General features: G+C 39.9%; 1 protein-coding gene across 6 annotated transcripts in view; it reads right to left on the reverse strand.

Annotated features, from left to right (window-relative positions):
* Positions 1-14,624: 14,624 nt before the first annotated feature.
* The window catches only part of LOC126108429 (zinc finger protein 708-like), an 84,941-nt gene continuing 82,260 nt past the window's right edge, over positions 14,625-17,305 (reverse strand). For 4 of the 6 annotated variants that reach the window (XM_049913645.1, XM_049913644.1, XM_049913646.1 and 1 more), the window contains one exon: positions 14,625-16,400. In XM_049913645.1, coding sequence (XP_049769602.1) covers positions 14,750-16,400 — 1,651 coding nt within the window. In that variant the 3' untranslated portion in view covers positions 14,625-14,749. The remainder of the gene's footprint in view (positions 16,401-17,305) is intronic. The other 2 variants (XM_049913648.1, XM_049913647.1) reach the window with 1 other exon arrangement.

Raw genomic sequence — 17,305 nt, forward strand, 5'->3', positions numbered from 1 at the left:
TTCTTTGTCGTTTATTTCCAAAAATTGTTTATACAATAATAATTTTTCTAAATTCGTAAGTGTACAGTGTATTATGTCTTGGTGTGGTTATCTCTTTTCTTCAGTTAGGCTTTGTGTAAATGTTCGCAAAAGCTCTGTTGTGTTACTTTTTTTAATTTATTTAGGTATTATGTTTTTCTTTATGTGTCAACTTTTTTGTGTAAGTATGAAGAAGCATTTCCTCTTAATTCTATCATCGGTATTAATATTATAACCCCAAAAAGGTGTTTTTGAATGTTACTTAAAGACGAAAAATGCTGCATAAATCCTTTTCTAATTTTACATTTAAAAGAAATAAATAGACTTTCCATGAGTTTGTGAGATTATATACACTCCTGGAAATGGAAAAAAGAACACATTGACACCGGTGTGTCAGACCTACCATACTTGCTCCGGACACTGCGAGAGGGCTGTACAAGCAATGATCACACGCACGGCACAGCGGACACACCAGGAACCGCGGTGTTGGCCGTCGAATGGCGCTAGCTGCGCAGCATTTGTGCACCGCCGCCGTCAGTGTCAGCCAGTTTGCTGTGGCATACGGAGCTCCATCGCAGTCTTTAACACTGGTAGCATGCCGCGACAGCGTGGACGTGAACCGTATGTGCAGTTGACGGACTTTGAGCGAGGGCGTATAGTGGGCATGCGGGAGGCCGGGTGGACGTACCGCCAAATTGCTCAACACGTGGGGCGTGAGGTCTCCACAGTACATCGATGTTGTCGCCAGTGGTCGGCTGAAGGTGCACGTGCCTGTCGACCTGGGACCGGACCGCAGCGACTCACGGATGCACGCCAAGACCGTAGGATCCTACGCAGTGCCGTAGGGGACCACACCGCCACTTCCCAGCAAATTAGGGGCACTGTTGCTCCTGGGGTATCGGCGAGGACCATTCGCAACTGTCTCCATGAAGCTGGGCTACGGTTCCGAACACCGTTAGGCCGTCTTCCGCTCACACCCCAACATCGTGCAGCCAGCCTCCAGTGGAGTCGCGACAGGCGTGAATGGAAGGACGAATGAAGACGTGTTGTCTTCAGTGATGAGAGTCACTTCTGCCTTGGTGCCAATGATGGTCGTATGCGTGTTTGGCGCCGTGCAGGTGAGCGCCACAATCAGGACTGCATACGACCGAGGCACACAGGGCCAACACCCGGCATCATGGTGTGGGGAGCGATCTCCTACACTGGCCGTACACCACTGGTGATCGTTGAGGGGACACTGAATAGTGCACGGTACATCCAAACCGTCATCGAACCCATCGTTCTACCATTCCTAGACCGGCAAGGGAACTTGCTGTTCCAACAGGACAATGCACGTCCGCATGTATCCCGTGCCACCCAATGTGCTCTAGAAGGTGTAAGTCAACTACCCTGGCCAGCAAGATCTCCGGATCTGTCCCCCATTGAGCATGTTTGGGACTGGATGAAGCATCGTCTCACGCGGTCTGCACGTCCAGCACGAACGCTGGTCCAACTGAGGCGCCAGGTGGAAATGGCATGGCAAGCCGTTCCACAGGACTACATCCAGCATCTCTACGATCGTCTCCATGGGAGAATAGCAGCCTGCATTGCTGCGAAAGATGGATATACACTGTTCTAGTGCCGACATTGTGCATACTCTGTTGCCTGTGTCTATGTGCCCGTGGTTCTGTCAGTGTGATCATGTGATGTATCTGACCCCAGGAATGTGTCAATAAAGCTTCCCCTTCCTGGGACAATGAATTCACGGTGTTCTTATTTCAATTTCCAGGAGTGTAATTATACTAAGTTTCTTTACAAAAGGTTCTAAGGTATCTATAAATTGTGGACTTTACATACATAATAAAAATAATTACTTTTACAAAGAAAGGGAAGAAAAATATCATATTACAAATGTGTATAATTTTTATAAATTTACACTTGTTTTAGTACAGAGGCAATTTATTTATTTATTTATTTTTCGAAATATTCTTTTCGTTTGGTGCTGCTCTATCAGTTTCTGTGCTTGACGATCTCCATTGAAGTATTGCAAGGTGTCGACTCATTTATATGGGTGTCACAAATCATGTGAGAAGCACTATAGCATCCGATGCTGGGTCTTATTTGTTGACCTTGTCATCATGAAGTGGTATTCTAACCAATGGTTGTTAATGACTGTGGTTTACTGAATATACAGTGATGTCCTTGTACTCCTTTACTGTCACACCTGGTGCGGTATGGTAGTTCAATGATTGTAGTAGACTACTGACGATCATCACCCAATATTGTGCTGTGACATCTCGGTACTTCACACCTGGTTCGGTATGGCGATTTGATGATGTGGTAGAGAGAATACTGTTCATTTTGATGAATCTATTTCTAGATAATTTTGGTTGGTACTACTTAATAATCTGTTTGCTGTTCGCTTGTATTCGTTTTTACGATCCAAGGTTTATTTTTAGAGAGGTGGTTGTGGTAGTTGCCATGCCTCAAAGTTCATGGAAAGACGTTTGTAGCAATTTGCTTTGTAGGATAGGAGAGAAAGATATCTTGCTGTCTTCTGCCCTTTTTCATCTTGCATCTTCTGTTCTTCTCTTCTTTCTTGCATTCTTCTGTTCTTCTTGGGCTAGGAATATGTGACTTTTAGTGTAGGAGTGATATAGGATTTGTAGGATCTGACTGCCTTTCCAAATGTTACTTGATGAGTTTGTAGATCTTAGTAATTTTTTGTACCTTCATTGTCGTCTCGTCGTATTATGATTCTCCCCACGCTCTTCTGTTGTGTAGCAGTGTCGTGAAATATGAAATGTCCATGCTGCACGTTGTGCTCCTGAAGTCCAACCTGGTTGCAACCTGCATTTCCAGTGTGGCGTTGATCTTCATGTTGTTTTTGCCCTAAGTGCTTTCTCAACATGTCTGTACCCTCTCCGTCACTATCTCGAAGCATCTGGTGTTAAGGGAGCTGGTGATTGGTGTTGGTGGCGATGTCCCTCTGACGCATAGAAATATTTACAATTTTTGTTTTACATATATTTGTTATTTACAAAAAAACTCTGATTTTATATAATGCAAAAATTATCTAATAGTGGCAAAAATTGTTGTATATATATGATTTCTTTTCTTTATTCTAATTATGTCCTACCACTTCTTCATTCTTTTAATTGTTGTGTACCATTCATTATTTGTGTGCATGTTGTAGTGTACTTGATACTGCAAGAGATTGTTAGTGTGTATTGTGTCTGTTTTTCTTTTAATTAATGTGTTATTTTGTTGATTCTTAATTTAACTTTTATTTAGTGGTTAATATAAGATACGGTGGACATTAGTTTGCCTAACCTCTTCCGCATTTTTCAATTCAACCTTTACATTTTGCAGTATTTGGTGACCTAACTTCTATATCTGGCTTGTCTTTGCTGTATTGTTCTTGTCTCTGTGGACCATAATTTCCTCGGTAATTATTCGCGCCCTGGTCTCGCCAGTTGCTGTTTCTAACATCGTGACCTCTTTCAAAGCACCCTTGACCATTGGCATTTTGATTCCTAAACCCAGATCCGCCACTGTATGAGTGTCCATTACCGTTCCTATTTCGGTACCAATTATTCAGGTTATCGTTTCTACGCCAATTGTCTCCATTGTGCCACTGTCCTTGTCTGTTAAATTGCCTGAAATTATTGGTGTTAGGATTACGATTATTACTATTGGAATATTCGTTCCTAGTCCTCTCCTTTTGCTGTTCCCTTTCCTTTCTTTTTTTTTCTTTCACCTCGTCTTCTTTGAACATAAATTCAAGTTCCCTTAAAACCTCTTTGAATTCTTCGGTATTTTCATTTTTTCCTACTGTCGCCTGTTGATACTTTACCGGTAATTTCATTCTACATAGACGTGTTAGCTCTCCGTTACTGTATGGTTTGTCAAGGCATTGATTCTTTTTGTCCATTGTATCAAAGAATTTTACCACGCCTTTCTCTCCTGAGTTTTCATATGGTGTCATCGGAAGTAACTCGTATTTAATTTTGTTTTGCGCGTCCTTGGACCAATATCTTTCGAGAAATGCTGTTCTGAACTGTAGGTAAGACGTACAGGTAGCCGCGATCTTTTCCATCACCTCTGCTACTGTCCCTGACATATGTGCACAAATGAAGTCAAGTTTGTGAGCTACACTCCAGTGGTTTGGTAAGCCTACCTGAAACTCATCGATGACTGTGCGTGCATGCAAGCTACCGCCTTCTTCCTTGAAATGTTGAAATTTTCTAACTGTAAGGAAGTGGTCTGTATCGTATCTACTCATAAATCCGGTTTGTGGCTGATTCATGGACACAAATAATCTGCCACTGCTTGTCTCGTCGTGTTTATTCTCTGGTAATCTACTGCCTGTCTGCCTATTTTCAATTTCCTGACTCATATCCGCATCACATGGTATCATTGATGAACAAAAGTGTTGTTCGTGTGTTTCGTCGTTCGCGGTATAGTACCTGTGCTGCTATTATGTTGTGCCGCTGGATTTACTGGTTCAGTTGCCTGTCTTTCGATTGGTGTCGGCTGAATGTGTGTGTTGAGTTTTTCTAGATACTGTGCCTGGTCCTGTGGCATGTCATGTATTACTTTAATCGGGGTTTCTTCTTTTGATTTCTGCATGAGTGGTCTGCCTCGGTTCTACTTGAACTTTCTTAGACGGTGCGTGTTCGTGTACTGAATTAATGCTTGACGTATCAGTTGTTTCGCTACAGGTGTAATCGATCTCGACTTTTTCTTCTATTGTTTGTATCAACTCTGTCTGAAGCTTTTCAAACTGATCTTTGTTTTTAAGTTCTATTTTATTGATCCGCTGATCATATTTTTTCAGTGTAACCTTTGCGACCTTGCTTTGAATTGCTTGTTCTTCCGAAATTTATATAGCTGTTCGAGTGGCTTTTTTCGTAAAACGTTCCACCTTTTTGTCAATGTTTACGATGTATTTGTCCACGTCAGTGCATGACTGCTGCTGACCTTGTGTTAGTACCTGAATTCTTTCTCTAGATTCTTTTGCGTCTTTGTTTATCTGAGTGATCTATTAATTCTAGCGATCTCTTCTTCCATCTGAATTTTGACCTGTTGAATCTGTGTCTTTATCTCTTGTCTCAAGTTCTGATTATCCTGTTTCAATTGCTGATTCAATTCTTGATACTGTTTTGTCATCTGTGTATTAATATCCTGATTCTGTTTCGTCATACTAGCGTTCATTTTTTGTAACATCTCCATGATAACGTCCTGTCCTGTAACACTACCTTCTGCTGAACTATGCATTCTCGATCTATTGTTTTCCACTCGCTCAGTTACGTCGTTTGCTGGGCTATGCTGTGACGTTTCTAAGTTTGAGAACTGCAATAACCCGTGCTGTCTGCGTTGAGGACTAGTTGCGTTTGTCATTGAACCATGCAAACAAATCCGCATTCTGCCATCTCTGTTGTGTATGTCTTGTGTTTTCAGGTACAGTATGTTCGACGTATTCTAAATGTTCCCCCTCTTCCTCACTGTCTACTTCTCTTTGAACGTTAGCTGACTGCCAGTTCATTGACTGTATTGACGCGTATTCTGTCTCTGAATATGCCGCAGACAAACGCGTTTCCTGTGCTTGTTTCGCTTCTAATCTTTGCCATTTCATAAGTGGGCTGCCTATTTCTGGCTCAGAATGTGCCCTACCTGGAATTTCATATTCTGGAAATTCGATGTTCTCGTCCCCTCAATTCCCATCTGCCTGATCTGTCTCATTTTAATCCCAGTCTAACTGAGCATGCTGATTCTGCTTCTCCCCGACTGTCCTATTCTCTGATTCACCTTCTGTCCTATTCTCAATAAGCACGTTTACTTGCTGTCTATCTGGTTGATTCTCCCCAATCTTGTCTACTTGCTGCCTCTTACGTAAACTTTTGGCTTGTACTCTCGTTAACATGGATATTCTTTCAACACACCACAGCTCTATCTACAAAACTGTACGACCAGCTAAATGTTGGTTGAACCAACAACAACAACGTCGTGACTTCTCGGCTAATATTCTATCTGCTCTACTACAATCTCCACCTGTGCGCTTGCAAAGGGAGAAAAATGTTATTTCTTAATTCTAACTTATATGATGATGCGCCACACTGTGTCTCTTCATCACTCTGCATCTTTGCCTATCACCTGAAAATCCTACGCCCTAACAGCTACACAAAAATCGTAAGAAAATGCAAAACTTTCCAACACACACCCTTTTCCCTACAATTCTGCTTTCTTCGCTACCTATATCTATTCTAATCCCATTCTTTGCAGATAGCTATTTAATTCATGAAAGAAGTTCTTCAAAGTGCTACTGCTGCGACATGCCGTACCTAACTATCCTGACACTTTCCTATCCTGGTAGCTTACCTACTTTACCTATCCTGGCAGGGTCGCCATTTTCTGTGAGCTTGTGGGTGCTATTCTGTCATTCTGCACAATGGATTAATCTGAGATGTACCCTTTACCCTGTGGCTCCTGCAAGATGCAATTTCCACCCCCGCACTACTACAGAAGTCAGACAGACGATCCTAATGTTGTAAAGAGAAATGCCTGAAAAACATTCAACACTAAATATCTTGTGGAGTCGTCCGCTGTAAGGAAATGACACAAAAATTGACAAATTTCTTACATAACTAGTGGGTTACTTGGATACTGCAGTAGTGCTGGTTAGTGTAAGAAAAACATGAAACTAACGAAAATTATTATTTATTTTGCAAACATTCTGAGAAATCACAATGGCACTTTCAGTTATGAACTGAACAAGTTATTTCTGGGTTCTTTTCGGAATTTGAAGTCACCTCTTCAGGATAGGATTCGCTACTGAAATTTATATAGAAAGTTTAAGATTGTTACTGACTTGGCAGAATGGCTGAGAGCCACGCCTACTCAACTTGAATAATTATCAATTAGAAAGTTGCTAGGTACGGTCAAGGCTGTCGCATGTGAAATGCAGTGAAGTGTATTGTTATGGAGGAAATATGGGGATCGCTAGAGCTGTAGCACACAATACCGTAAGCTGCGATGACTGCTGTCTGCGCTGCTCGCTGCTGACAAATAAGATAACTCTTGTTCTATCTGGATTGACCTTTGCCAATCAAACGCTACCTACGCCTTGATGCGGTCAAGGACTCCTATTCGCCCCTAGTCTAACTATTGGCGTGGTACATTGGTCAGATAACCAGTCCACCATGATGGGACTCAAAAATTCGCTCGCAGGTGTTTAACTATAACTCTGTCCATTCACACCGCACAATAAGTGTGGTGGCCATCACAGTGAACAACACTTAATCGCAAGGACTCAATACCGAGTTGCACTCCGATTCGCTCTCGACAGAGGTGCTCTCCCAGTGAAGTACTGAAGAGAGACTTGTTCCTCGCTCTTTGAGTACACTTACGAGCGCACACACTCTTGTTATTTCTTCTTGCTCCAAGAGCAGCAACGGAACAGCCCCTTGCCAGACTTGAAGCGGTATAGCTTTCGGTCTCTTCCATTACTCCTTCAGCTCAAGGCGTCAGAAATATCGTTTGCCAATCAGCATTGCTCTTCTAACATGGGAGAATGACGTTTCGTTTAAGGCGACCAATCCAGAAATCTGTAGCATCGGCGTTTGGCGTTTGCTGTCTCCCTGCAAAAACCTCTGAAACTGTGTGCTATGTTTGTAAAGAATGTGTAGGCTGGGTGCTCTCATACAATGAAGCGGAATTTGCTTTTAAGCCAAACATGGGGTCGTTCAACCCTTTCACTCGGGAAAATGCTGTCTGTTCCACGGGCGGTCGCCATCCTACATAGATAGGCTGAATCGTCCTCTGAAGGGACCAGCCTCTTGGCGTGCAGTCCGCCTCTCTCAAACTAAAAGCTCTTGTGACCACCGTGTCTTGAATGTGTGTGTTTGTACGCCAGCCTCGATTATCTCAATCCCGGTGCGCACTTGTTATTTGCATATTGTGTACATGAATTCATACAACACTGACTTTATCATATCGAGTTTGGGTTCGAATGAAGGGTCTTGATGTGCAGAATATGATTGTGAGGGCGGAAAATGTAAGCAATGAAGGTCAGGAGACCACTACGTCTGACAACAACTTTTATGATGATCTAGTACTCTAACTTTTAAACTAATGGCCTAGTTTTTGTGTACATGAATAATTTGCAAAACACGTTGCACACCAGGACTGGAAAAATAATATACATGTATGTAATCTGACGATATGCATGAACTGCTACCACCATCTCAGCATTTGTAATTCCAGGTCGCTAACGAAAGGAATAGAGAACTTCACTCTCGCATTTCGAACATAAGCAAGCTTAACTACGCTTAGCCACACTTGTGTCAATTCAACCAGGTGGTGGTCTTCAAATCTACAGTGAACTGTGACAAGGAATGGAAAGAAGCATCTATCATCTCCAGCTGATATCCATCGTTTATATTTCACACAATGATTGAGAAAAGCCTTTGCGAAAGTTTCATAGTGTTTTGTGACAGACTAATTACTCAGTGTTTGCAGCACTATAAATAAAAGTTTTGACATCATTGTGTCATGCAATTAATAAAATTAATGTCATTTGCTCAGAAGGTCCTGTAATGATTGTACTTCAGTGTTGTTAATTTATACTTACCGTTGCTAAATGGCATATGCTTTATGGCCAAATCAAAATAAGATCTAACACTACTGCCCCCAAACTGTATACTGGCGTTGTCCATGATTACTGGACGACAGTATGCAGTAGCAGTGCATTTTTCGAACGGACATAACATAAATAATCAAATTTGACGTGTAAGTACCGCTGAAACTACTTTTCGTCCTGTCTGGGGATCAAATCGTCGTAAAGTTCTGCGTCTTACGCCACTACAAAGGGCAGTTAGAACGTTTCATCACTTTAGGCACACGCAAGTTTGATCACAGCTTCAGACGAGGTTGTATTTCTCATTCAACGTATATATGTATATCTGTAAAGACTTTACTACCAAAGGTGTGCCCAAAAGAAATGTTGGTGGAAGAATATTTAGATAAGCTCTGATCATGTTTAATTGTCTTGAACACTTGTGTTCTGCGTTCATATCTGTTACTTCCATTCTTCAAATATGATCCCACCCTTTTATGCATCCTCTGGTAGATCAGGACGCCAGTATCATTTCACAACATTTTACACACTCTACCTTCTTTATCTTCTCCCCATGAACCATAGACCTTGCCATTGGTGGGGAGGCTTGCATGCCTCAGCAATACAGATAGCTTTACCGTATGTGCAACCACAACGGAGGGTTATCTGTTGAGAGGCCAGACAGATGTATGGTTCCTGAAGAGGGGCAGCAGCCTTTTCAGTAGTTGTAGGGGCAACAGTCTGGATGATTTACTGATCTGGCCTTGTAACACTAACCAAAACAGCTTTGCTGTGCTGGTACTGTGAATGGCTGAAAGCAAGGGGAAACTACAGCTGTAATTTTTCCCGAGGGCATTCAGCTTTGCTGTATGAATAAATGATGATGGCGTCCTCTTGGGTAAAATATTCCCGAGGTAAAATAGTCCCCCATTCAGATCTCCGGGCGGGGACTACTCAGGCGGACATAGTTATCAGGAGAAAGAAAATTGGCGTTCTACGGATCGGAGCGTGGAATGTCAACTCCCTTAATCAAGCAGGTAGGTTAGAAAATTTAAAAACGGAAATGGATATGTTAAAGTTGGATATAGTGGGAATTAGTGAAGTTTGGTTTGATCCCGACTTGTTTTTTTTTTTCCTTTAAGCTAATATTCTGCTTCAACCTACATTCAACTAAATCTGAATGAGGCCCTTCCTCCACTACTTCAGATAGGAAGCCAAACTGATTTGCTAAGTGAATTTTATAAGTTTTATCAATTGTTTCCCTTTTTCGCCCTTTGCTATCTACCTTTTCCTAGCGCCCAGATTCCTTTTCGTCCCTTAGCTTACATAATTCCAAATTCGCGATTTCTAATTAAGCCTTAATGGCACAAATCTTTGCCTCCTGTTCCGCGATTTTTCTATCCTTTCTATGTAACCTACACTGCCATGCAAGAGTTTCATTAACTACCCTCGTTTCCTCTCCGCTGCACTCTCCCCAATGAAACCACAAACTAGTCTATACAGAACACTCCCTCTTTCTAGTTTCTATGGCAACCACCACGCTTATCACACATGGTTTGATAGTAAAACGTAACACAAAAGCAGAAAATAACTACAACAGCACAACAGTATTGTAAGCTGTACTAATATGTAACTAAACATTAATGTAAACAAACTTACAAACTTGCTTCAGAAACTTTTAATTAACCACACAAATTCTGGATGAGAGACACGAATTAATTTAACTTTGAAGTGCTAAGTCTAGTCAAAAACAAATATCTACACTTGTACGAAAGATACGTTTAAGTATGTAAACAAACTCGCGACTATTGGCCTTTACAAAATACTTCCTTTTCGATGTAATTACGTTTATAAAAGCGAAACATTCAATAGATAGATTAGATAAGAAGTAAATGCGCTAGTCTAAAATGTAATACTAACTAAATTAGCTCTTATTTCAATATTAATCGCTTAACTTAGTGAGAGCTTCGTACGTGCACATCTGCCTGGCTACAGGGCTGTCAACCTAAGTACATGAAATAACATTTCATAAAACAATGAAGGTGTTACAGTTGTCATAAGGAGATTAGTTTACTACGGATATACATTCAGTTTGTAATGTATTCTTCAATAACTTTGTAATTTTATCTTTTATACTAGAAACTGCAGAGATTATAGGAAAAGTAATGAATCTTATTAATATTATTGAGCTAGACCTCCTTTTGTATGGAAATAACCAGCCAGCCTTCGATGATGCACCCATTTGATGCAGTGTTACAGCCTTTCATGATCTGCGAGGCTAGACCTTCATAACTAGTAACAACATTTGCTGGCCCCAATGCCGTCATTCCAAACCACAATACTCCATCACTGCCCACTGGAATCACCATTGCACCAGCTTAGCCACTGCCCAGCTGATGTATCTTGGCAGACCTCATACTGTCCCTGCTGACTCAGTACATGGTCGGCACACCTGTTGCCTTGGCATCACCACCACACCACTGTATCAGCGCATCATTCAGTTGGCTGTGTATATTTCTACAATAGCAAAAATTATTTCTACAATAGCCAAAATTGGCCAATTCGAACTCTAAATTATTGTACTATTACTTGTCGCTTCTTAAATACTTTGGAGTTTTCTATTCCTGTCCACTTTTTTTACTGCATTTTGGAAATTATTTGTTTCCCCTATTAGAATGTTGCATGCCTTAGCAAGAACCACCGGTCCAAAGGAGCATTTTCTAACATTAAACTACTATTTTTGTAATTTTGAAATAATTAGCCAGCTGGTATGGAGGGGGAGTGAAGTGTGCATGGTAGATTGATAGACCGAGTGGCGGAACACTTTATGAAATACATTTCACTGCAGACCTGTGGTTAGGCAGGGGCTGGTTCTGTATCAGTTACCGCTGTATATGCCTTGTTCACATTCATACCATTCTGACAGTGAGGATGCTGATGGGGAGACACTTCCAAGAAGCATCGCTAGTGAAGGAAACCACCTAGACAACCATCCAGCAACCAATCAGACTGCTGTTAATGGTCACATGGGGCCATACAGCATAGCTGGGATCAATTTGGCTCACTATTGGCAACCAGCTTTCCGTCTGATCAGAGGTGTGCTTCTATCCCATTCTCCAGCACTATGCCCTCAGTCTATCAGTGGCCTTAGAAGTAAAGTTCTGATGTAAACACCAGTCAGTTGTTTTAAAGTACTCTATTTTCTTTAAACAATATGCTTGATTACCCTGTGCTCCTGGATCCACAACCTACAACTGACTTGTCCTTGGCAATTCTTATACAAGTTTATTCTGTAGTGATTAGCTTAGGTTATTATTTTAATAGGTGCAGTTACACTTTTAATTTATAGGTATGTACTGTGTTTATGTAGACTCAGTTCTTTGGGTGGTTTTCCAAACAACCACTGAATGTGCTTATTTTCTGCTTACATTTCGTGTACCAGAGAAACACCATATGACCCATCCTTAGCTGATGCCTATAGATATTCAGTCCATATTGTGTACCTTTCTTAACATGTTACTACAAATTTTACAGTTTCTTAGAGATTCATAATATGTATGGTTGTCACACTTTGTAGCACATTTTCAGATTCATCTGAATATAAAGCTATTGTCCAGAAACCCAGTTTTTCTTTCCTTTTATTGGAAAATAATATCTAATACAAATTTAATATTTAATACAAATGTATATGGATATTGGCTATTATCAATAACCTATACAGCAGTTGTGGATGTACTATCATGAGGAAGATGGGATACAATGTAACCACATCACTACAAAGTGTCACAGATAAAGTGTAGCAACACAGAACAGTGCCAATCAATTACAACTATCTCCCATTGTTACACATATGATGGAACATACTAAACCACTTTCAACAATAACAAATAGGTAGAGAATTAAAAACAATCGTTCTGAAATTAAAAATGAAGCATAAGTACAGATTTCCAAAAACCTCATGTATATTTACACAAATTAAGAAAAATACCCACGATGGAAACATCTTTGAATATAACAAGAAATATTTGGTGCTCACGTTCTGAGCTCTCCCAAGTGTTGTTCTTGTGTATACAAATAACTGGAATCAAATCATAACACCTAATGTTTGTTTACCTATTTCATTTTTTTTTGTAGAACTTACACAGTATTAAATGCTGAACAAATAATTAAGAGGTTTGGTGCGTAACACTTATCTACATTATCTCTGAATCATGTACAGAGCTTAGTGAAACAAAAATATTTCACAAAAAAAAAATACAGCTATTGTGCACTGGTGTAAATGGCAACCAAGCATGATGAATTTCTTACATTACAGTTTCGCATCTGACTGATTTACGTGAAGATGCACTGATGGGCAAAAATGTCATGAACACTGCCCATGAGGAGAATGAACGCCACATGTATGCACATGATGCAGTGAGCAGATTACAAGTATATAAGCAGACCAGAGATTTACAAGGAATTGTTCTACCAGTTAAATGGGTTGCAAACATGTAAATCCAATGACATAAGTGACTTTAGCAAACGTGAAGTTACAATGGCATGGCAGTTGGGAACTAGCAGCTCAAAAGTGGTGAAGCTGGTTGGCTAGATCTATGCTACTGTTGTGAACATCTGTGGAAGTGGCTGAAAGGTGATAAATTCATAACCTTATGAAAAGATGTAATACATATACACTTCAACACCAATCATGGAAGTCAGATGCTTGCCTGCTCTGTAAAGCTGGACATGAGGCAATGTGTGGCATATCTAATGAGGGATAACAATGCTAGAGCAGCCGTACACGTTTTTGAACAGACAATTCAATGTACATGTACATTGTTGAACATGGTGCTCTACAACATATGGTCTCTGTATGTTTCCATATCGATCCACCAAAATGTTCAATTGCAACTGCAGTGGGCAAGGGATCACTGAGGTTAGAATGAAGGTCAATGCAAACGTCAACTGCCAGGATGGGTGACATTTCCTGTTACACCAGGTCAGTTGTACATCCAGATATGCTATATAGGTGAATGGCGCCAGATGGAGGGTGCATTATGCTATGGGGGCAGTCACTTTGGCTCCTTTGGGACATTTGGTAGTAATAGAAGGCATCATGATAGTTGCAGACTATGTGACCTTTATTGCAACTGCATTCCTGGTGAGCTCTCCCATGCTGAAGGTATCTTTCAGCAGGATAATTGTCCATGTCACATGTGCAGAACAACTCCACATTGGTCTGAGTAGCATGGTAACTAACACCGATGTCTTGACCACACCATTTAGCTGATCTCAATGTGTGGAATATAACTGGTGCAACATAAACCCAGAAACATGTAAATGATGTGTCAAGTACTGTGTTCCAACAGTGGACAAACATGCTATTAAGCAGGTTGCTATATTTGCTGTTACGTGTACTTATGCAGGATTAGTACTAACAGAACATAAATGTACACACTATTAATGACACAGCAAATCCCTTGAGAAAACATATCCAAGTAAAACAATTATTATAATTGTGTTTCTCCAGTTTTGAGGTTACCAGTCTGAATGAAGCAAGTGCCATGAATATATTTTTACTGTCACTGTTTCTAAAATACATAGATACAAGTACTACATGATGACTTTGTTTGGAATAATAAACAGCAAGTCATCACATTACCTTGGCCTTATACTGAATATTGCATAGTACTTATGATCACTGACAAATTTAAGGATCTATCAGAATTCACAATCTTCTTGTCTCAAGATCTATAGGAAAAAGCAGCAGTGCTAATGACAAAAACACATTTGATTCATGTTTCTGGAGTATTTAGGATTACCATTTCTTGACATGTAAAGTGGCAGATACGGATTTATATATTGTCACATTATTGCACATTTTTTCACAATCCTACCACATTTTAATTTTATTTCACAGGCAATGCAATTTACTGTCCCCCTGCCACATCCATTGTTTTATAGGCCTTTAGAGCACCAACCAGGAAAATCTATTTGTCGTAATTTCTTTTTAATGTGAAGTAGTGCATGTGTCTTAAGAGTTCCCACCTGAATGAAACTTTTGTCACATCACATTTGTGAGTTCTCCTCCTAATGTGTTCTAACGTATGTGTCTTGAGATCACCTGATCTAGCAAATGATTTGCCACAAATCTCAATTGTGCAGTTTCTTTAAAGTGTGAATTAATATGTGACTCTCGAGATGACCTGAATGGGCAAAAGATTTCCCACAAATCTCACATTTGTAAGGTTTCTTTCCAGTGTGAATTATTGTGTGTCTCTTGAGAGAACCTGATGTGGCTAACGATTTGCCACAAATATCGCATTTGTGGGGTTTCTTTTCAGTGTGAATTAATGAATGTTGCTTGAGAACGCCTGACCTAGCAAAAGATTTCCCACAAATCTCACATTTGTGAGGTTTCTGTCCAGTGTGAATTAATCCATGTTGCTTGAGATGACGTGACTGGGCAAACGATTTGTTGCAAATCTCACATTTGTGAGGTTTCTTTCCGATGTGAATTAATACATGTTTCCTGAGATTTCCTGACGAAGCAAAAGATGTCCCACAAATATCGCATTTATGGGGTTTCTTTAAAGAGTGAATTAATGAATGTTGCTTGAGATCACCAGACCTAGCAAAAGATTTCCCACAAATCTCACATTTGTGAGGTTTCTTTCCAGTGTGAATTAATGAATGTATCTTAAGATTATATGACCAAGCAAAAGATTTCCCACAAATCTCACATTTGTGAGGTTTCTTTCCAGTGTGAATTAATATGTGTCTCTTGAGAAGGTGGCCCCTAGCAAAAGATTTCACACAAATTTTACATTTGTGAGGTTTCTTTCCAGTGTGGGTTAATACATGTTTCTTGAGATAACTTAACATAGTAAAAGATTTCCCACAAAACTCACATGTATGAGGTTTAATTCCAGTGTGAATTAATGTGTGTATCTTGAGACTGCTTGCCAAGGCAAAACATTTCCCACAAATCTCACACTTGTGAGGTTTCTTTCCAGTGTGAAGTAATACGTGTTTCTTGAGACTACCTGACACCGTGAAAGATTTCCCACAAATCTCACATTTGTGCGGTTTCTTTCCAGTGTGAATTAACATGTGTGCCTTTAGATTACCTGACCGGGCAAACCATTTGTCACAAATATCACATTTGTGAAGCCTTTTCCCGGTATGAATGTAACAATGTCTCTTGAGATCACCTGACCTAGCACACAATTTGCCACAAATACCACATCTGTCAGTTCTGTTTGCAGTAAGTAGATCAGCCTGGGCACTGACATTAACAGCTATAGACGAAGTTCCATAATTACCTTTTTCCTCTCTATCATTTGTCATGTGTGTGTTACACATGTCGTTAGAGGGCTTCTTTGACACTTTCCAAGTTTTCTTACATGACGACTGCTCACTGTACTGTGTGACAGAAACTTCTGGCTCGCTATCCAACAAGGTACTGCTTTGATGCTCATCACTATGGCCATATCTTTCATGACTGTCAGCAGTTAAAAATTGACAATTCTCACTCATTCTCATATGCATTATGAGTCTGTATTTTGAAGGAAAGCTCTGTTGGCAGAAATTACAGCTATATACATGTAATTCCTTTTCCCTCGTACTGCAGTCATATCGGGTGGCAACTGAGCATTCCTTATCAACAGTCACATCTTCTGTATTGGTACTGAACCCATGTGTTGACTTCTCCATGTCTATCACCAACTCTTCCTGGACCAGTCTATGGTGACAAGTTTCCTCACATGATTTGCTGCAGCTCCCACCAGTAGTCTGAGTAAATCTGAAGAGTGAGGAGGATAATGTTAAATGAGATACTCAACAAAGAAACATTATTTGAGTGACCATAAATCCAGTACCATAGGCCACAAGTCATAAAAGTGAATAAGAAATTACATATTCAGTAACTGTTACTGATGTAAAATTACAATATTCCACCAGAAGCAAACGACTGATGAGGTAAAAATGGTTTAAATCGAAAATAACCAGATGAAATTCAATAATGATTAATCTGAGTCACAGCCTACTTGATCTGAAATTTTTAGATGAGAATTAAAATACTTCACCTTCACGTGTTACAATCTTTCTAAAATACAGTGCTAATAGTTAGTAATCTACACCAATTTATTAAAAGTATAAAAAATGTATCAGTTACAAGTTTTAATTCAAAATTCTTAAGTTCATGGGATTTCAGATTTATTTAAGAGAAATAATTTTTAAATACTACTCTTCCATTATCTTAGCTCTGTAAGTACATCCTCTTTGTTTTGTCAACACTTTCACCATTAGAAACGATAGATTTATTTCACCTAGTAAACATTTTTTTTGTTCGATTCCCAATAAGTCAATGACTAGTGCAAGCATCAATATTTTGATTAGGTATCTAGAATGGATGTTGATCAACTGGATAATGACGGTTCATGAACAAGAATCAATGTCACATCAACCAAGGGAAAAAATTTGCATACTGATGAATGAATGTGAATGACAAACTTGCAGATGGTTTTAATCTAAAACTGTTTTTGGCACTGCAACTTATATGAAGCCTTGCACAAATGGAAATACTGTCTGAACAGATGGAAATGGTTGCAAATTTTCCAGTACACTTGGAGTGAGCCTTTTTGAAAATTTTTACATCTTCCCAACATCTGGTCACCTAGCATTGCAGAAAACTGTTGACTGAACGAC

The sequence above is a fragment of the Schistocerca cancellata genome, chromosome 11 (genome assembly GCF_023864275.1).
Source record: "Schistocerca cancellata isolate TAMUIC-IGC-003103 chromosome 11, iqSchCanc2.1, whole genome shotgun sequence".
NCBI lineage: Eukaryota > Metazoa > Arthropoda > Insecta > Orthoptera > Acrididae > Schistocerca > Schistocerca cancellata.